Raw genomic sequence first — 21,081 nt, 5'->3', positions numbered from 1 at the left:
CTCAGCTGTGAACACATCTGTTGTCACATGAATGTGTTTTTGTTTTGATGGGATGGGAGAGGTGGCAGGAGGATGGAAGCGGGAGTTTTTCCTGCAGAAACAAACAAACCAGCTGCCTTAAAAAATGTTGGCACTGTATGTTAGGCAAACCAGTGATACGTTTGTATGTTATGATGTAGCAAATTGAAACTTGTTAATGTGTTGTAGGCTTAGGTAAAAACTCCTGGGCATAATCCTGCATGGAAATGAAGCAATGTCTGGTAAATAACAACCACTTTTTGTGGCACTATCCTGGCAAAAAAACATAGTGAAACTGCTTTTGTCAGAGTATCCTGGCAGGAAACACGGTTGGGTCTCTCTAAAAACAACCACATCTCATTGCACTATCCCAGCAGTAAATACAGTGACCTCTCGGTAAAAAAACTGCTTTTCATCAGACTATCACAACAGGAACCGCAGTTATCTCTCACAGTCAAAAACAACTCCTTTTTCGTCAGACTATTTTTGCAGGAAATGGAGCAATGAACGACCTCTTTTTGTTGCAGCAGAGTTTTTCAGCAGAGTATTCCGGCAGGAAATCCAGGTATGCCTCGGTAATGCCAACTGCTTTTTGTCACACTATCACAACAGAAAAAGCAGGTATGTCTCAGTACCAGAGTCCCCTTTTTGTGTTCTGTCAGGAAATGCAGCTGGGTCTCACTAAAAACAACCACTTTTTGTTGCACCATTCCTGCAGTAAATGCAGTGACCTCTCGGTAAAAAACCCCGACAGGAAACGCAGTTATGGTTCAGTAATAAAACAACCGATTTTTTTCTATCATGACAGGAAACGCAGTTATTGATAATAATATGGAGCAATATCTGGGTAAAAAAAAAAAACAACAAAAACAACTGCTTTTTGTTGCACTATTACAGCAGGAAATGCAGCAATGTCTCTGGAAAAAAACAGCTACTTTTTGTCAGACTATCCTGGCTGGAAACACAGTTAGGTCTCGCTAACAACAACCGTTTTTTGTTGCACTATCCCAACAGTAAATACAGCAACATTTCGATAAAAACAACAACTGCATTTTGTCATACTATCTGGGCAGGAAATGCAGTTATGGTACAGTAATATAATAACCAGTTTTTGTCCCACTATCATGACAGGAAGTGTAGTTATGTCCTGGTTGAAAACAGGCGCTTTTCATCAGACTATTTCAGCGCAGTTACGTCTTGGTAAAACAAATGCTGTTTTTATCACAAGAGGAAATGCAGTTACGTCTTGGTAAAAAACAACAGCTTTTCGTCAGACTGCCCCGCCAGGAAATGCAGTTGGGTCTCGCCAAAATCAACCACTTTTTCCACTATAACAGGAAATGCAGCATGGTAAAAACAAGCGCTTTTCACTGCACTTTTAAGACAGGAAATGTAGCCATGTCTCGACTGAAAATAACTGCTTTTGTCACGCTATTCTGGCAGGAAACGCAGGTATGTCTCAGTAAAAACAAGCACTTTTTGTCGCACTATCTCGGCTGAAAACGCAGCAATGGTTCAATACAAACTGCTGCTTTCTGTCACACTATCACAACAGGAAATGCAGTAATGTCTCTGTAAAACCCAACCACTTATCGTCAGACTATCCAGGTTGTAAATGCAGCGACCTCTTGGTCAAAAACAACTGCTTTTGTCTGTGTAAAAAAAAACACACCTCTTTTCACGGCACTATCTCCAGTGGAAGGACTGTGACAGGTTGCTAAAAAACACCCACGTCAGGTGCCTAAAAAGTTGCTGAACAGTGACAAGTTGCAAAAACATTACTGGTCTGACAAAGTCGGCTCATTTTCTATGTCACTTTAGAGACCTTGATATGCTTCGTACTAAATATGCAAATGTAACTTTTTTTTGCAGAAACGTAACAATGCCAACTTTTTGTTCTTGTGACTCGGCTGAAACAAAACATCAGAAGGACAAGACAACATTTGGGAGAAGTTGGGTAAACTTGTGTGCCCTTGATATCTTCTAACACCCATAGACACAGTGAGAGACAGAAAGCAGACAGATAACCTGGAACTCATCCAATCACAGAGGGAGATCTTTCATCCACACCAGACAATCTCCCGACGCCTGTGACCTTCAGATGTCAGTCGTGAATTTATGCAGCTACTATTTGGCAGATTTTTAAGCTATCTGGCATCAGTCCTGGATCAGGGGCGATCCAAGGCCACCCAAAAAGTATTTACGGTTTCTATCATTTCTTCTTTCACACTGTGTGATCCTCTTTTCATCCAAGTGGCAGCGCTGGAGGTCAAACACTGTATTCATGAATGCATCACAATCCCTGTAGCTCACTTCTGATCAGGGGAAGAAGAGTTTGTTTAGCATGCACCTTCCACAGTCAGGTGCTCACACCTCATAACAATTATCACAGTTCTCCAGGCTCTGCAGAGGAATCGATACGATGGGTTCGCCTTGCTCCCATAAGTCACTCAATATGCATTATTCATCGCTCTGCTCTGCCACTTCAGGTCCCGTTTAATTACACTCTGCCAGGTAGTTAACCACTGCAATCGTTACTAAGATAATGCCCCGGCTCGCCTTGTGATTCTCCCTGTGTGTGTGTCAGTAATGGGACTTACGATGATGGACAGGAGTTTGCCATAAGTGAGGTGGGCAGGGATATGGTCAGGCTTGGCCCTGAGGGACTCTCTGTACCAGTGGCCTGCTTCCTCCAGCCTGTTCAGCCTCATGTAGGCCTCTCCTGGAACACAGCACACAGCAGCAGTCACAATTAGTATTAGAAGTGTGACATGAGAAGTGTATGAAGCAGGAATCCTCTTCCTTTTTGGCATATGCATATATAGAGGTTATAAATAAAGAATATCAGCAATAAGCTAAAATTTCATTTTAATAGAATAAAGTACAAGGGCTCACTTGGCTACATTTCTTACAGATTAAATAATGACATATTCTTGATTACTTTTATTGTTGGCACGCTAGTTCATTTGGCGAGGACGTCCATTTTTTAATTCAAAACTGATTTATCGACAAAACTTTTGGCAGGGACACAGAGTCCATAACAACTCATGCTTTAAAGGGGTAGTTCACCCCAAAACCAAAAGTATTTATTGTTCCCCTTCCCTGTAGTGCTATTTATCAGTCTAGATTGTTTTGGTGCAAGTCGCTGAGAGTTGGAGAGATCAGCCGGAGACATCTGCCTTCTATTCAATATAATGGAACTAGATGGCACTCAGCTTGTGGTGCTCAAAGTTGCCAAAAAATTGCAATGTCTCTTTCCAGAACTCATGACCCTGTTACATAAGATATTCCACAGTCCTTGTTGTGAGCAGTTTCATGTCTTTCTACCAAGTTACACTGCATCACCGTGCAGGAGGAAGAGTGCATCTACTCACGGACGAGAGGCTCATGCTTGTGACAGCGCAAGATGCAAACATTAATAGCACCCTCGTCAGAGCTGTAACGTTAGCTAGCCATAATCTGTGTAAAATAATAGACGTAGACAACAAGACCAGTCAACTGGTTTGTCGACTCATGTTTTGAAGCCTTGAGTGTGGTATTTTGGTTGTTCTTATTATTACAACGTCTTAGGGTTGCTGTCAAACTGCGCCTACTTCGGGCGACAAAATTGTTTTTGTAAGTAAATTATTCATTATTTTGCCTTCAGACTGCATCTCTCTCTTTTTTGTCATGGCTTTAGAGCCAGGTCATGACACTCACTCAGCGGTGCAAGAAGACAGAAAGAAGAAAGAAAATAATTCAAGGCTCACAACAAGGACTGTGGATTATGGCTAGGTAATGTTACAGCTCTGACGAGGGTAGTGTTGTCACGGTACCAAATTTGGGACCTACAGTACAATACCAGTGAAAGTATCACGATTCTGAGTAGTGTCACGATACCACGGCAAAAATGAGGCAGATGTGCCTTTTGTCATTTATAAAAAGATAAATCACTTTTCTATAATACATCAATGATATTTCAATGGAATAAATTACTTATTGACTTATTCATACTTCAAAAACAGCATCAATAAGTGATTAACATAGGGGGGATCAAAATAAAATAAATAAATGAAATAAAAATCAACCAGCCACCCTCCTCCCCTGACAAGTAAAGAACAGTCCCTAAAGTGTGGTGAGGTTTGTGGACCGTTACCTGCCACAAAGAGAGAAATGTGAAATGCTCGTTTCCCCTCTGACACGTCACATACTGTTTGCCGCTATGGCTTGACTGTTCAGGTACATTTGGGCAGTCATGACACCAACAAAGAGGAAATTATTGGACCTGGAGCCGGGCTTCTCGGCCACCGGTAAGCCGTTATCTTGCGCCACGGAGCACTATGGCCGCCGTATTTGACAGAAATACGTATTCCTGTCTGTGTCTGTGACCCCCCTTCAACCCACAACCGGCAGGATTCGCCTTTCGTTTCTGCTGCTGGTTGAAATCTGTACTCACACAGCGTGCTGAATGATTTATTTTGCCCACACAAAACTATTTTTAGTCGCAAATGAGAGTAAAATGCTCGTACCGTAGAGCTCTGTGGAAAACAAATCACTGTAGCATATATAAACAAATCTAGCCTACAAGTAAAACTAAATAAATAATAACTTTCACTGCTTAAAGATACTCAGTAGCTCAGCTAATACCTGACATGTCACTGGACATTCATGTTACATGTTATTGGACGGCGCATGGACACTAACCCTCTTGTGATTGGACTTTGAACTTATCCCACAGTCGTGGTTCCGCGAGGTACTGTAGTACTACGGTACTCTAACATTATGGTATCATATGTACCGTGGTGTTTTAGTACCGTGGTCTACCGTTAGTACCAGTATACCCTGCAACACTAGACGAGGGTGCTATTCATGTTTGCATCTTGCGCTGTCACAAGCACGAGCCTCTCGTCCGTGAGTAGATGCACTCTTCCTCCTGCACGGTGATGCAGTGTAGTTTGGTAGAAAGACATGAAACTGCTCACAACAAGGTCTGTGGAATATCTTATGTAACCTGGTCATGAGTTCTGGAAAGAGACAATTTTTTGGCACTTTGAGCACCACAAGCTGCGTGCCATCTAGTTCCATTATATTGGATATAAGGCAGACATCTCTATGGGCGATATCGCCAACCATCAGCAAATCAAACCAAAGCAAACTAGACTGATGAATAGCACTACAGGTAAGAGGAAAAATATGTGTTCTTGATTTTGGGGTGAAGTGTCCCTTTAAGGCTGGAGCAGATTCTTGCTGTGTACACACGGGGGCGACGTGCTTAAGAGGCACTGAACCACCTGTTTAAGTTGTGTTCCGCAATGCTCTAGGCGTCCTGATCACACTGGTGTTTGGATCCTGGTGCACGTGCTTGCAGGTCTAGTTGTCAACATATTGGAGTTTTATTATTTAAATCTCCCGATACTACTGTACGGATAACACTGCCTCGTTTTTCTAACAGGTGCAGTACACATGAACTGAACCCTGCCTCGCACCCTTAAGGTCAGCATTCCTCACATGCTGAAAACACACCACATAGTAGTGCAGAAAACACATTTTTTTTCTGAAAGAACAACTGTTGTATTTAAAGCTCTGTGAGATTCTGTTTGATCGGAGCACATGCTGTCGGCCCCCGGGGTAAAATGACATCAGTTTAAACAAAGAATCCCCTGGACGCCGCTCTAACGCAAACACTGCCCTCCACCAACCTCCTCTCTCCACCTGACAAAACACGCTTCCCCATTCTCATTCAGCTCGTCCAGGCAATATTTGCAGACATCTCCCTGCAATCTCAACTATGCCGTCAGGATGAGCTTCCAATAATGTAATTAGTGTTACAATAACAAAGAGGGGGATGTGATTTATTGCAGGGATTAGTTTCGGTCCTCTGTAACAGGACACAAAGTCTGCGCAGTGTTGGAATCAAACAGGTGGTTCGAGTCCTCTGAAGGTTTTTTTTGGCAGTGATTTTGTGTCAGTTTTTTGAGTTCAATTCAAAGATCAGATAAAAAGGAAAATGGAAACAAACATTTAAAAAAAAAGAATTAAAATCAAGCCAAACTTGTCCCAGGAATATTGTTTTACTCGCGTCATAAAGCAAGCATGACATTGTTCCTCATAATCACATGTATCAAATGGTTTTGTTGCCTCATCAGAATACTAATTAACATGTCAAAGTGGGTATCGCCAGAGCAGCTGAGTTTTTCATCCTGCAGTTTCAGCCTCTGCAGCACAAACTGAGATTCAGGGTGAAACAGGCTCTTACCCATCATGTTGAAAAGGCTGTGTGGTGCAAACTGTCTGGGCATTTTCTGCACTGCTTCCTTATAAATAGACAGAGCCTCCTGTGGAGGGAGGGGAAAAAAAGTTAACTTAGCAAGTCCAGTTTTTGATCAGCATCAGCATTATTCAGGCCTTGTAATTGATGAGGGACTTTGTGCCAAACAGATCTTATTATCTGCAGTTTCTCACCTCCTGCTGGCCCTGCTCATGGAGCAGCTTTCCCAGGTTGTACAGGCAACTGGTGACAGAGCTCTTGTGGGCATGGGGGTCCTTTAAGTTCTCATCTGGGATGTCGGCACAGGTCAGAAAGATGCGTTTGGCCTCCTCAAGGTTGCCCTGGTTCATCAGGATGATCCCTGTGTTCAAGTAGGCCGCTGAGAGGGGGAAGGGAATTAATTAAACGCCACATCTTGCCATGTGGATGTAGGGAAATTTGAAACACAGGATTATAACCTGCTGTTCCAAACATAATCCCCTAAATAACTAAATCCAAGTCATTTTCTGATGCTGTGAAAAATGCTGATTCATGCACAAAGTGTTTAGATACATGCGGATATAGCAGTAATCAGCACAGGAAATCACGTTATCAGCTGCGTATTTTAAAATGAGGAATTGGGGAACATGGATGTGCAGAAATATCCCCAAAAGGGGACAGTACAGAGGTCCAAAGCAGATAAAATAACCATATGAAAAAGAAATAAATTTATTCTCAAAGGAGATTAAGTTAAAAAAAAAAACCTGATGATAACTTATTGAGTTGAAAACCCAGTCCTCCCTCATAAAATTGTCCTTGGTACAGTAAGAGATGGACCCTCATCTCACACACGAGCACCCAAGTGTGAAATTGAATCTCATCATTTCACCGTCAAGCTGAAATAGTCTGAATATAGCCCTCTAAATGAGCACGTGGCAAAAGAACATCTTATTCAGCATTCAATTTGGACCACGACGGGGATCCAATAATCTTTAATCTTTAAAGCTGGGGTAGGCAGTTTTATTTTGGCGTTTATTAGGCAAAAATCCCATAATAACCTTTCAGCATAGTGTAATTTAAATGGACTGAGAGAAAATGATTCTGCACCTTCTCTTGGCTCTGTGTCAGGCTCTAGAAGATTTCAGCCTATGATGAGACTTTGGCGAATTACAGGTCATTTCAGAAAGAGGGCGTTCCTATTGGCGGGACAGTGACAGCCTAATTCAAAGGCGGAGAATCCTGCAGAGAAAGCTTGGCAAGAACTTCCTACACTACAAAACATCCCAAGAAAGGAAGACAAAGACAGTCTCAAAGAGAGTCTGTCAACAAACGACATAAGACACGAGTCAATATTGGTGAAGCATTTTAAAAGATGGAGAGATGGAGTTAGTGTTCATTGCTCAACTAGTTGAAAACCTCACTTTTTTCCAGCTCATTTAGGAAGCACTGACTGGAAATTAACAAATCACTAGGACTTGAAGCATCCAGCCCTGCAGTTACCACAACACTCATTAATGATTTGGTGCGCTAGTGCGTGCAAATTTATCACTCAATTAAATATTCCATTTGAGAAAAGACTGAATTATTAATTTGTGGACAAACTATCAGCAGCAGCATCATAAAGTCTGGGCCATTTTCAATAAGGATCATTTACTTCGACATGCAAGTTAAAGTTCACAAATTGGTTCAATTTCATGATAAAAATCAATTTGATCGTAAGACCTTTTTTTACAGGGTCCAGAGATGGAGAAAGCTCCTCAGAGCACCTGAACCGTCAGAAACAGTTTTCACTGCAAGTTAAAACCATCATGAAAACACGCAAATTAACCTGTACATTAAATTAAAGGCAAAGTATCTACAGTCATTTAGTAGTTAGTTTAATAGTACTTTAGTAGTTTAGCCTTCTACCAGTGTTGCCTACTTGGCTACTTTCTCGCTAGAGTTAGCAACTTTTCAGTCCCTCTACGCGAATTCATTTCTAAAAAGCAACTAGCAACAAATTTAGCAACTTAATCAGATCATTAAGACAAAAGAGAGAATTATATTGTAATTCATCCCCATGCATGCTGCTCAGCGTTATCGCAGTCTGTGGCTCTGCGCCATTAGCGTGGGGTTTCTACCCCTCTGTCCTCTCTCCTCTTGTGCCGTGCAGTAGGTGTGGGAGTTTAGTTACGGTGAGTTTTGATAGTTACGTTGACACTCTCACTCTATGGATTGGAAGCACGAGAAAGTTGTTTAGGATTTTTCCATTGAATCTAATTCAACAAAGTTTTAATGCTTTTATTAATGCACGATGATGTCATTAATGTGCAAATTATCTGGCAACTTTTAGCAACTTTGGGAGCTAGTGCTAGCTGCTTTATTTGGAAAAGAGTTGGCAACTCTGCCTTCTGCTAACCAGAGCCAACGACTCACAGCTTAAAGTTCACATTTATGTAGCTAACGTTAGCTAGAGCCTTAAATCACAGTCTGTCATCACAAAGTGCATTACATGGACCTTCAGTCGGCGGCTGCAGCAAGTCACATTCAGCCAGCGCCAGGGATCTGATCCTGGACTGCTCCATTCCCCAGTGAATAAGCAAACTTTCTGTTGCTGCCTTAACACAAGTTAAAATCGGCACTGTTGCTGGACACCAGCCCAATGTGACACCCAGCACTGGGGTTTGCGCTTGCTGAATTTAAGCCACAACAGCTGACAACTGAAGGTCTGACTCGAGAGCTGCTGCCCACCCTCCTTCCCATGAAGCAGTTCTCCGTGGTGGGGAGTGAGGTGGAGGGACCGCAAGGTGGCTAGCTAGCTAATTCTTGTCTCATTTGTGGTTTGATAAAAAGAGAGAGAGAGAGAGTGCGAGACAGTGTGTAAACCTACAATAAAAAAAGATTAAATACATCAATGTATGGGAAACACTTAGGATCGTGATAGACTTGCCGCTTGATCGAACGTACACGTACACAATGCGCCGTGTCTGTGTATATACTTGCTGAAGCACTACACAGCCAAAACGCACAATACTGGCAGTCTCCACTTGGGGCAGACAACAGAACTATAACCCGGGTAGTGCATGCCGGGTGTTGTAAACAAACATGGATGCCCTTGATATGCTTGATGAGGAAGAAGAACTATGTCACTATATAACAGCATGGAAACATCATAGAGATGCGGGTAATTCCGCACCAGGTCTGTCAGCCATTGCTCCGACAGCGACTCCGTCTGGTCTGATCTCACGGTCACCACATTCATTCGCACAAGAGCCTCTGGTGGTCATGTGAATATTGCATCTCGCGCACATGTCATGGTACCTCGCGTTGAGATGTGCGGCCGACACATCAAACGAATGCAGATCACGCATGGCAGCCATGATGCGGTCGCGTTTGCAACAAGCATATTACGGCCCTTAAACTGTCCGAAGCATGGGAGGGGCTTAGAACTGCCTTTTTTTGCCTTTTCCAGATTTCTGCCTACTCAAGCTTTAACTTTAATTAATCAAAGACAGAAGTTGAAAAATGTGTGAGAACATCTGCTACAAAATGAGACTCTCTTTTTTTACTTACATGCCAGTGTTGGCCGACTCCCAATGGCCAGCTTGTAATAATGCAGCGCTTCAGTGAAACGTTCATTCTCCTGCAGCAGCAAGCCACTAATAGACACAAAAATAATAAAGCAAAAATGAGACATTTTATTACAACCATAAACTCCATAACAGAGGATTTGCGTGCTGTTCTAAATCTGTGAACCCAAAATTACAGCACGTCAAAGTGATGAGAAGACTGTGGGTGAAAGCTGAGAATACAACAACAAAAAGTGTAGCAGTTTCTGAACCTCTTACCCAATATGCCCCTGCATAATCCCCAATACACCCAACCATCCATCATATTCAAATAGCACCTCAGTTACGAAGAGTGCAAAAACACCATCACTCGCTTTTCCCTTCTCCCTGTGTTGCTTTGCCAGCTTCCTGACACCCGTAACTTGAGAGGAAACAGAGAAGTGGGGAGAAAAACAGTGTCAGCATGAGAGCGAGAGACATGGGTCTGCTGTGAGGTTTTGGCACCTTTGACACTCTATATGTTTCAGGATTGGAAGCGGCTTTGTGTCCTCCCACAGGCCCCGCAAACCAAGACTAATCAAATCAGTGGCAGAAGGTACAAAGAGCCACCAGGGACACACAAAGTTATTTCCTCTTTGTTGCGCTCTTGCATCACGCTTAGCTCCGAGTCTCACTCGCTTCTTTCCTCATGTATTAGATCTATTTTTGTTTTCTTTAAAGCTCTTCCTGTCTGTCACTCTCCCTGTCAGTACGCCTTTTCCCCCTTCTCCCTTTCTGCCTTTCTTGTTCTTGCCACAGCAATCTCAAGTGATGGATGGGAGGAATCGGAAGCCGTTCGTGTCAAGACTTTGCAAACAGGAGGGGGAGGGGGGGGGGGGGGGCGTCTTTAACACTCACAGGTTATACAGCATGTCAGCCATGTTCCCTCGGTGGTGCAGAGCGTTTCTGTATGCCTTCTCCGCCTCCGCCATCTTGCCCTGGTTCTTCAGTACGTTCCCCAAGTTTCCCCAGGCTACAGGAGACATGTGTCAGTCAAAAGTTGCACTTTCAGAGCGGAAAAACACAACATTGGTATTAAAATAAAAACAGTGTGATTGCCGTCAATTTGCCAAACTGTTATTAATAGTTAATTAAATAATGAGTAACCACAAAAGCCTCTGTTGAGCATTGTACATAGTTGCGCTGCTTGTGTTCACTGATGTAGTGTTAGTAAGATTTCAAAGCAGGTCTTTGCATGAAGGAGCAGAAAGTCATATTTTGGGGTTTCCTCTGTGGGCCTAACTGTGTTTCAGTTCCCCAAGCACAGACTTTAGTTCCTGTGATTCTCTTGTATACTTTTCCTACTTTTTTACACCTTGCAAGATCACGAACAAGGCTGGGTACACTGAGTTTCGGAGGCTCGCAGCTTAAGGATAGAAACCTTTTTTTCCCTAGTCAACAAAATGAGCCAAACCTCTCAAATGCATTGGTGGTTTAATTTTGTCAGTTGTAGAAGAACTTTGCCTAAAAGGTTCAGTATGTAACTTTTTACCTGTATAAAAAGTTTTTCATTGCCAATGGGCGAACAGGTTGTACTGTCACTTAAAAAACTGAGACTTTCCCTAACTTCCTCTGTTGCCTCTTGCAGCAATGGATGTATAAATAGACCTGGATGCAGCGTTGAGGGCAGGGTCTAGTTCATTCCAACGACAGTTGCTCAGGAAGCCAAAATTATTCAACTGCTGCCTTTAAAAAACTGGATAATCAGTGCTGCATCCGCATCATTGGGCCCATAGCCTGCTCTAGTACTGTAGTCTCTATATACAGAATCTACATTCAGTGAATGTAGAGTCTGTAGGCAAACCCCAGAGATCTTGCCTCCGGAAGAAGAGCGGAAGAGCCCTGGTTTCCGGTTGTAGGCTGTTTGTAGTCCGCGTGATATTGATCATTATACAACAGTTAGTTCCGGCCCTGCAATCTGATTGGTCGAGAGACAGTAAAACCGTGATGATATTGGAGTACAACATCACGGTTATTTCACTGTGTATGTATCACTCCGCCTCACAGCTGATTGCAATCAACAATCAAATCAAAACTGACGGTTAGTGTCAGTTAGGTCAGCAGTTGCGTTGTAGGCTAATTAATTCATCCACTGTCAAACAGCCAAAAATATGGATTTATTTCCTAAAATGCAATAAATCATTACAGCGTGTGTCCTGTGGCCTCATGCCTACGACCGAATCACAGCCGTGACGATATCACAGTACAACATCACTCCCTCTCGTGTGATATTGCTTAAATCATGTTTGAGCCGGCTGCAGTTGTTGCCAGGTTCAACACTCCATGCAGTGAACTAACGAGGCAGAACATAATTGGCGTCACTGCAAACTCTGAATCCATCGCAATGGGTCAGCATATTTACTTATATATGAACAGAAGTCGGAAACGGAAATTCGCCTCCTCAAACCGGAATGCCAAAAAATCAGGGGTCTGTCCCCAGAGGCTGTATCGCCGTCTGCCGGAAGTCAGACGCCGAATACAGCCGATGGGTTCCAAGAATGGTGCACTAGAGACTTACACTGGCCGAGTAGCTACTTCTGGTTTAGCACTCTTCTAACTTGAATGGAGTTATCTAATCTTGCCGCTCTTCCAGATTTTATAAATATTATCGGACCGCATGGATTAAATCCTGATTGTGAAATGAGTCATTTCACAGGGGCTGTGACTCAAAATAATTTATCTGCTAATTTACAGATGTTTTATCCTGATAGAAGTCTATGGGACAAAGTCTTTTTGTGGCCAAACGACATCACGTGACAGGAGTTGTAAGTTTGGCCACTACGCAAATTGTTTCCTGGGGGCCTGCTAGCAACCTATTGACCAACTTCTATGTAAAAGACTCAAGCCGTATTTTCCAGAAAAATCCAAAGAATGAGACGTGATGCACGTTCCCAGGTGACTTGCAATTTTCAGCTACAGCGCTAACAGAATGCAACAGCAGCTAACATTGGCTAAGAAATCCGCTAACGTCATCAAACGCCCTGCACCCATTCCTGTTACATTCATTTTGCAGCAGCGGCCCAGCGTAGACAGACCTTCAAATGGCGCCCTGTAGGAATTCTAATTCAGCCAGAGCAAGATAAAGCACCCGAGCACCAGGGGTCTGATCCTGGACCGCACCAAGTCCTTACCGGATCAGCAAACTTTTCTGTTGCTGGCGTTACATGAATTAGACCCGGTGTTGCCGCTGGCCACCAGGGCTGGGGTTTGCACTGGCTGAATTTGAGTTGCTACAGCAGCTAAGCTCCAAGCTGCTGTCCGCGCTTCTCCTGGGGAGGTAGTGTCCTAGCAGTAAAGAGTGAGGTGAAGGGTCAACAGTCTGTGCTACCTCGCTGATCTTTGTCTCATTTTTTGTCTGATAAATGGTAAATCCATCTATGTCAGTGCCCAAGGCACTAAAGAGAAATCCTAACATTAGAAGAAGCTCTGATATGTTGAATATATCGTGATATTGCTGTTTTTAGCTGGTTAATGTTGGCTAACGTCAGCTTGCTTGCCAATGCAGACGATATGTTTGCTAGCTTATGTTTGCTGCTGTCTCTTACCTTTGGCAGGATTAACACCAATCCCGGACTTGTAGAGATTCTCCTCGTTGCTCCAGTCTCTGTTTCTTTGAACAGTTCTGAGTCCATTCAGCAGCACTAGTCCCGTACAGAGACACAACAGGAAGGTCTTGCAGCCTCTAGTCCTCAGTCTGATGTACAGGGTTCTTGCACCAGCAGCAACCAGTAAACAAAAGCCAATACTGGGGATGTATAGTACCCTCTCTGCAATTACAAAACCTACATAAAAGAACAGGTTTGTGGCTGGGATGAAAGGCAACGACAGGATGCCCAAAGAAAATAGTACTAAGTTTTCTGTAGGGGGCAGGGACGTCCGTGGAGGGCAGTGGTGGAGTCCAGCTGACCCGTTTAGGGTGGTCTTTGGCGGCCCCTGGTCTGTGTTATGGTTTGTGTCAGGGGCATGGTAACCATTCCCATTGGTGATTGATTTCCCATTTGTGACAAAGGCTTTCCCATTGGTCTCCTTAGCTTTGGAGGCGGGGGCACGGAGACCAAACAACCCCAGGAGGATAAATCCACTATAAAAGGCAACAGTGTGAAGGTTCCTCCAGTCAGCCAAGGACCTGACCAAGGGCACGGCGTCCATGGACCAGTCGAAACTGAGCTTATCGGGGCAGAGCAGCAGCCAGGCGTTGGCGGCCGGCAGGTGAAGGAACGTCAGTGTCCGAGTGAGAAAATGTGGCGAGTCAGCTGCGGGGTTGTCCGAGTTGGAGAAGTTGGGAGGCTTGTTGCCCATCCAGTAGAGACGAGCTGACAGCAGAATCACTCCCCAGGAAACCAGCGTGCCGAGACTCAGCAAAACACTGATGTTCTTTTTCTGGTGGAGAGGAGAAATAAAAGTCAAGCTAAAGAAAAACACCTAAATCAACATTTCAGACCAGAAGAGCTCAGTCAAAGCCACAGTATATTTGTCCTTGTTCCAGAGCACCTGAATTTGTTTTCATTTTTAGAAGGCTATATTAATACCTGGTATGGGTTATGGGTCTGGATCGCAGCTGAATCAGAGCAAGACGGTCCTATAAATGTATTAGTGGTCTCTGCAGACAACAAGTTATTAAGAAAGATGTTCCACCCTTTCAGTACGAGCTCTTAGGGTTTGATTTATAAAGCCACCTTTGAAAAAATGCTTTGAAATGTATTACCCCACCACCCCATATAGAAAGAGAAACTACGCAAAGCAATCTCTGGAATGTTTTTGATAGCTGCCCGGGGCATAAACCGCACTCACGTACAATTATACAGTCCTTTGTAACACTAGCATATTTCTTAAAATTAAAATGCACCATGGCCAGAAACAACACAGCTCTGTTTACATGAAAATAGTGAAATATGACATTTTCAAACTGGTGAAAGACACACTGGGATTTGGACAGCTGTGCTCTGTAATGGACGTCACTCTCTATCAGCAACACTGGGGCTGTTTACATCAAGAAGGAATCATTTTTTAATGAAATATGTCAGATTCAAACTGGTGAAAGACGCGTTATTTTGAATCTCACATTTGGTTTGCCAATAAATTCTTAAACGTCAAGACCACTTTATTGAGGATAACAGGGGGGAAAAACCAAAAGGAAAAAAGAAAAATCATCACACTTCCACAAAGATGTGAAGAAAAGATTATTTCAACAATTTTCCATATATTAGTAAACCACACTCGCCTCAGTTCTGACCTACTTGGGGTCAACTTTGAAGTAAATTTAAAGCTTTCCTTCTAAGTCTTTCCTTGTTGCCTGTCAGGATTGCAGCGAGTGTGACTGGTAATCAGCTTAGGACTCATTGTGTTGGTATGTAGATGCTGTTTGCATCTCATAAGAGCATTAATTCTGCAGCATGATCACTATTAGGTCCTCTGTCACGCAACACCTTTAAACTAACTGTCACACGCCAACCAGGCACTCGCTGCGGCTTCAACTGAATGCTCCCTTCATAAACTTAAAATCGTGTTAAACTTCTTAAAGCTGTATTGATACATACTTGGAAGGAAACATAGAGGACATTTGGTTGAGGACTCTTCAAGGAAAACAGTCTTTGGTGCATAAATTAGATTCAGGAACTATGTGATACTCCCCAGGGCCAAAAGCATAATTCATTTCAGTTGCTTCACAATGGGCTGCATAGACGCCTGCAGTTTGAGTTACAGCTGCTAAGACATGACAAGGTTGTGCGATCCCATCCTTGACCTCTTGACCTTTGATCAATGGCTTGTTAAATTAATTTGTCTGTGACAGTGAAGAGAAAAATGGGAAGGTGTAGCTGTAACACTGGTGACAGCCGGACATTTTCTGTCTGTCAGATGCTCTGATTTTAGATTTCTTCTAGGGATAGGCATTTCAATTAATTTCCATATTCAAATACTTGAGTCAAAAATATTATAGAGTACTTGTGGACCTGTGAAGAAAACATCAAACACGCAGTTAGAATGGGGTCTGAAATGAAACTCCAAGTGAAAAGGTAGGGGTTAGGATAAGCCTTCCTTCCAGCTGTTCTTATTCTGAATTCATCGAATACCACTGCTTTGTCAATGATGTCGGCATAAAACACCTGACGCTAATGGCAACCTTTCTCGGCTGTGTAATGTGTGGCTAGGCGGCATCAGCATGTAACGTTTCTGGACGTAACCTTTCACGTTGTTATAATACTCACCGCGGCTGGGCGCTGTCAGTATGTAATGCGGCTGGACTTAATCTTTCGTGTTGTTATAATATGCCGCCAGGCAGCCGGTTCAGCACCTGTCGCAGCGATATGATACACTGCTGGACAGTGTCAGGTTGCTGGTAACAATGTAATATAAAGAGCTGGTGAGTCCCTATAGGGTGGGCAGAGGGGTGGTGGATGGATCCAACAAATCCCGGACTTTCACACAACTTTCGCTTTTCGAATGCCAAACTAACGTTTTTTCGTCAAAGTGTTGGTCAACCTGGTCTCACTCCAAAGGCGTCGAAATGCAGCGCTTGGGCAGTGACTTGTGGCGTCAGACACTGACGAAAATACCCGTCCTTTAACGTCAGAATGATATGCAGTTTTTTGCTGTAATAGTTTAATGGAGCTCGGCGATGTCATGGGGAAACGTGGCAGGACAACAACAAAAGTTAAGGAGGCAAAAATCCGACTGGGCGGGCGGGAGTGGTAGTGGATGGATCCAGCAAACACTGACTTTCACCCCGGAGAGCGATTTTTGCACCCCGTAAGATTCTAAAGCCAAACCCTGTTCTTTTGTCCTAAACCTAACCACGTGCTTTTGTTGCCTGAACCCAACCACGTGTGTGAATGTCAATTCGTGGTGTTGTACCGATGTAGTGCATTTATTTTGAAAGAGACTGTATGTAAACAGTAAATTTCCTGTGAAAACAGAAGTGTATTTTGAAAGAAGACAATGCATGTAACTGACATAACTTGACATGACGTCCAAGAACCCAGGGTACCTTGCACGTTGTATGTGGACATGGAAAGTCCATGACCAAATGTTGATATGTGACGAGGTCGGAGTGAGAATGTGTTGCGTTAGTAGCACGTCCTGTAACATCAACAGCAGATGCAGAAGGATACCCAGTGCGTAATATGTAGACATGAAAAGCTACTGACAAAGAGGCAAGATGTGATGACTTGGTTTGAGAACATGTTGAGATTAGCTATTATACGTTAGGGAGCAATGGAATACAAGTAAGTGTGTTACGTATGTAAACTACAACATATAAGTAATTTTATTCCGTCGCAGTTACAGTTCAAATTTGTGGTATTCTGAATACAGTTGCTCCCCAGCGATCCAACTCACGTCACCATCTGCACGCTTGTCGATCACGGGTTCTAGATCCTTGAGACGTCCTGTCCCCCACCTTCGGACTCTCTCCCACAAGACATTCCCAATATTGACTCCCTTTCTACCTTCAAATCCCGTCTGAGAACACACCTTTTCGAGTGCTACTTAGCAAGTGCTAAAATGTGTGCTAATATGCACCATGCCTTACTAAGACTGCACATTATCCTACAAAACATGACAACAACCCACTAAATAAAAGCTAACAAATAACATCCTTTGGGAAAATAAATCTTGAGGAAATGGGACTTATTACAACCACATTTTCATTACTCAATCACATAAAATAGTAAATTTAATAATAACTAAAACTGACAACCATATCTGGTGCTGACTAACGAGGGTAACAACGTCTAATGGACTGCACACACCCCAAACTTGCACTGCACATTCGTTTAATTTATTTGGTTGAAATACTTTCACTCTTATGCCAGGACCTGTGCAGACAGCAGTTACACCACTGTATGCCATCCAAAAATGTAATATTTTAATATGAAGCAGGGTTAATCTAAGTTTATATGTGTATTATTATGTTAAATGAATACTGACAGTCAAAGCAAGTATTCGAGAACTCGTGCCCATCCCTAATATCTTCAGAACCACATTTTGCTATGATGCTTTCTGAAATCAATTACTCCTTCAATCTGATTTAGTGGTGTGTTTTTGCCAACATTAAGCAAATCTGATTTCATTTATTTCATTAAACACTGATTTAAACTGAGACGTCACATCAGCGTACTGACGGAGACAGCCAGGCGCAGTCCTGACCGAAAAGTGCTCGTTGCTCATGTTCCTCCCAGAGTTTACCGAACGGACTGAACACGACATAACGTCATGAGTGATGAGCGCAGAGATGCTGCTCACTTCCTTATTCTGCGCCCATTTATTCTTTCCGAGCATCCGTAATATGTAATATGAACTCTATCTGAACCTGTCCGCGGGGAATTAGAGCTGTGCGTGTGTGTGTGTGTGTGTGTGTGTGTGTGTGTGTGTGTGTGAGCATGCTGTCGTAATGTAAATGCTGTTTATACTGTGTGGTATTACAGCTCAGGAAAGGATAAGGTAACATAGTAGTAGCCCTGTAGTGGTGTTATCAGTTTTGTCTTTGATGTAACTGATAATCACTATGAGAGCCTCCATAACTCAAAGTGTTGATCCAATGTTGCCCTGCGTTTCTTTTTATCTCTTAAGTGAGTTTACTCTCCCGCAGTAATAATTCAGACTCCCTGTATAATCCGCTCTGAATGAATTGCACAATAGGCAGATAAAAGCTACACAGTGCACAGAGAACAAGCTTTCATTTGTCTCATTAATAAACTTTTGAGAGTTATATCCCCTGTTCTTAGAATGAGCATGATGGAGTAAGCTCGTGCTCGCCTTCACGAACCATGATGGAAATCATGTTATCCATAACAGGCCCATGTTAGGATTAGAGTAAGAGGTTTAGCATTGACTCGTATGACCTGCAGGCTCCAGCTGATTCCCCCACCTCCGAAATGGAAAAGCACGTTCCCTCAAGAGGTTAGCCGAGGGGGAGCGCAGCTAGTTACAGAAAGCCACTTGTCGATAGTGAGATGGAAAAGGGCCAGTTCAAGGAGTTCAAGATTTCAGAGCACTCTGCGAGGAAGTGAGAGTGGAAAAAAATTGGATATTGATTTGGAGTCTGAAAGGTGGTACACAAAGGATAAGAGAGAGTGACTTATACACAAAAACGGGGGGGTGCTCATTGATGGATGAGCCCATATTGCCTGTCAAGGGAGGAAACTGTCTGAGAAATCCAATTCTGCTTGGTATCAGAAGATAAGCCAATTCCAGCAAGAGAGTCATTTGTGGCATTTAGGTGAATGAGCTTCATTTTACCCCTCACCGCCTTGTCTATTTCTAAATCGTTCCTTAATTGACTTCTCGATCAATCACGCAACTCAAACTGCGAGCACCTAACAGAGGAGGCTGCTTTTCAGTGATGTATGACCACAAATCCACCAACTCAGCAGCACAACTTAACACAAGCTTTTTTATTACTATGTTTTTAGAGGCAACAGGTTGCAGCCTGGTTATTGAAGTTGACACCGACTGGAAGGATTGCTGGTTTTATTTGCTGCTGAAGTCGGGTGTGACCTTCCCTCTTCGCTCAGCAGTCGTCTGTGGTCGGTTTCAAATAGATCTTCAATAAGCCAACATCCTCCCTGAACAACTGAATCATTCCTCATTCAGCTACAGCCTTTAATTGCTCTGAAAAGTCTTTTAACCTCTCCACTTAGCTGTTGATTTATTGATTTCCCAACAATTCCACCTTACATTGATGTTCTATGGTCAGAGGAATATTGGCAGGGCACCATCCTGACTAATTTAGCCCTTAACCCTTTCATGCATGGTGTCAAAGAGGCACTCCTGGTCACTACACAACTCCACTTTCTCCTCCTTTCCCACAGTCTAAAGGCCAGTTCAGAACAAAGATTCCAGACGCAACAAAACGGTTTTAGGACATTGCAGAGAAAAGTTGCAGTGGTCTGAATGATTCAGCTGCATATTGCCTCAGGTCGGCTCATGCAGTTGCAAGAGATTCAACCAGTTCAATCGCGGGCAATGCGTCGCAGACCATCTCATACCTTGTGACCAATCAGCAGCAAGCTCGTGCTTTTTTTTTGTACAGCTGGGTACCCACGTGGGCCGTACACATGTGCGCACACTGTGGCTGTTGCACACACAGTAGTAGTAGCTGTCACAGTCAAACATTTCAAAGACATTACAATACAACGCAAATAAAAGGTAACATTAGGCAGGGCTCGACAGTGCGAGCGTTTCACTCGCATTTGCGACTAAAAATAGGTGTGTGCGAACTGTAAAAAATATTTAGGGGCACGTGTGTGCATAAAAAAATCAGCCAAAGCAGCCTATATTTTTGTCAATAAAAAAAAAAAAAAGATAATCTAACTGCAAATGTTGGAGGAACTACAGCCGCCTTCCCTCTTCCCTCTTCCTCGTGTGACACGGTTATGGGCGGTTTTCCAAGCCACTGTCGGCACAATGAATATCGTGCGCAACGCCAAGGATAGCAGTGCCGCTTTGTCAGGGGTTGCTGCCCTCTCCATAGACAAACAATGGGACAGCCAGGGCAAAGCGGTTTTACAGCTGATCATGTGTAGAGGCCTTTAGAGACCGTTCGCCATGGTACCGCTGCTGGGCAGGGTAGAAATAAAGCCCTTTTCACACAGACCTCCGCCGACGAACCCATTCATTGTGGATGTGCTACCGCGGCGCAAGAGCGCACCGCTCTGCCGCCGAGCTGAGTGGCGCGGCCAGCCTGCGCTCGAATTGAAATTGTTTTAATTTCACCACAACGCGCTGTGACGACACCTCGGTGCCACGGGTCCAATACCAGAGAAGAGCCTGAAGTAGACCCGGAAGCAGTCACCATGGAGCTGTAGCTCCTGAACGAGCCTGTACTCCCCCAAATCCTGTCCTCTGCGCCCTACCCCTCGAGAGTTTCAGAGGACCTGGAGAATGTTTTAGGATAGTAATAACATTATATAAGATAATCATATTGCAAAGATAAAATATATAAAATAATAACATTAAAGACAAAATTAAATTGCAATAGGCCTTTCTGTACATTTTGTATACAAATTCATTAAATAATTTTGCTTGTAAATGTCTATTTGCATCACGTTTATTATGGAAAACACATTATTTGATCAATTTACATTGTGCCCCTAAAGTTCTTTGTGCGCTCCTTACTTTTTCAACTTAGGAGCACATGTGCTCCTTGGGGAAAAAGTTAGCGTCAAGCCCTGACGTTAGGGTATCTAACCACAGACGGTCGCGTACAAGAAGAGTTGAGTGCTCTGCGATGCATCCATACTGTTGCAAGAC

General features: G+C 43.3%; 1 protein-coding gene across 1 annotated transcript in view; it reads right to left on the bottom strand.

Moving 5' to 3' along the window:
- The window catches only part of tmtc2a (transmembrane O-mannosyltransferase targeting cadherins 2a), a 108,299-nt gene that overhangs the window by 25,589 nt on the left and 61,629 nt on the right, over positions 1-21,081 (bottom strand). Inside the window, exons 3-8 of the mRNA XM_033614208.2 lie at positions 13,377-14,211; positions 10,690-10,804; positions 9,797-9,882; positions 6,460-6,644; positions 6,254-6,332; positions 2,619-2,740 (exon numbers count right to left, since the gene is read on the bottom strand). Of these exons, the coding sequence (XP_033470099.1) occupies positions 2,619-2,740; positions 6,254-6,332; positions 6,460-6,644; positions 9,797-9,882; positions 10,690-10,804; positions 13,377-14,211 (1,422 nt within the window). The remainder of the gene's footprint in view (positions 1-2,618; positions 2,741-6,253; positions 6,333-6,459; positions 6,645-9,796; positions 9,883-10,689; positions 10,805-13,376; positions 14,212-21,081) is intronic.

This window comes from Epinephelus lanceolatus, chromosome 23, assembly GCF_041903045.1.
Source record: "Epinephelus lanceolatus isolate andai-2023 chromosome 23, ASM4190304v1, whole genome shotgun sequence".
NCBI lineage: Eukaryota > Metazoa > Chordata > Actinopteri > Perciformes > Serranidae > Epinephelus > Epinephelus lanceolatus.
The sequence above is the reverse complement of the archived record's forward strand: the minus strand, read 5'-3'. Positions and strand labels throughout refer to the sequence as shown.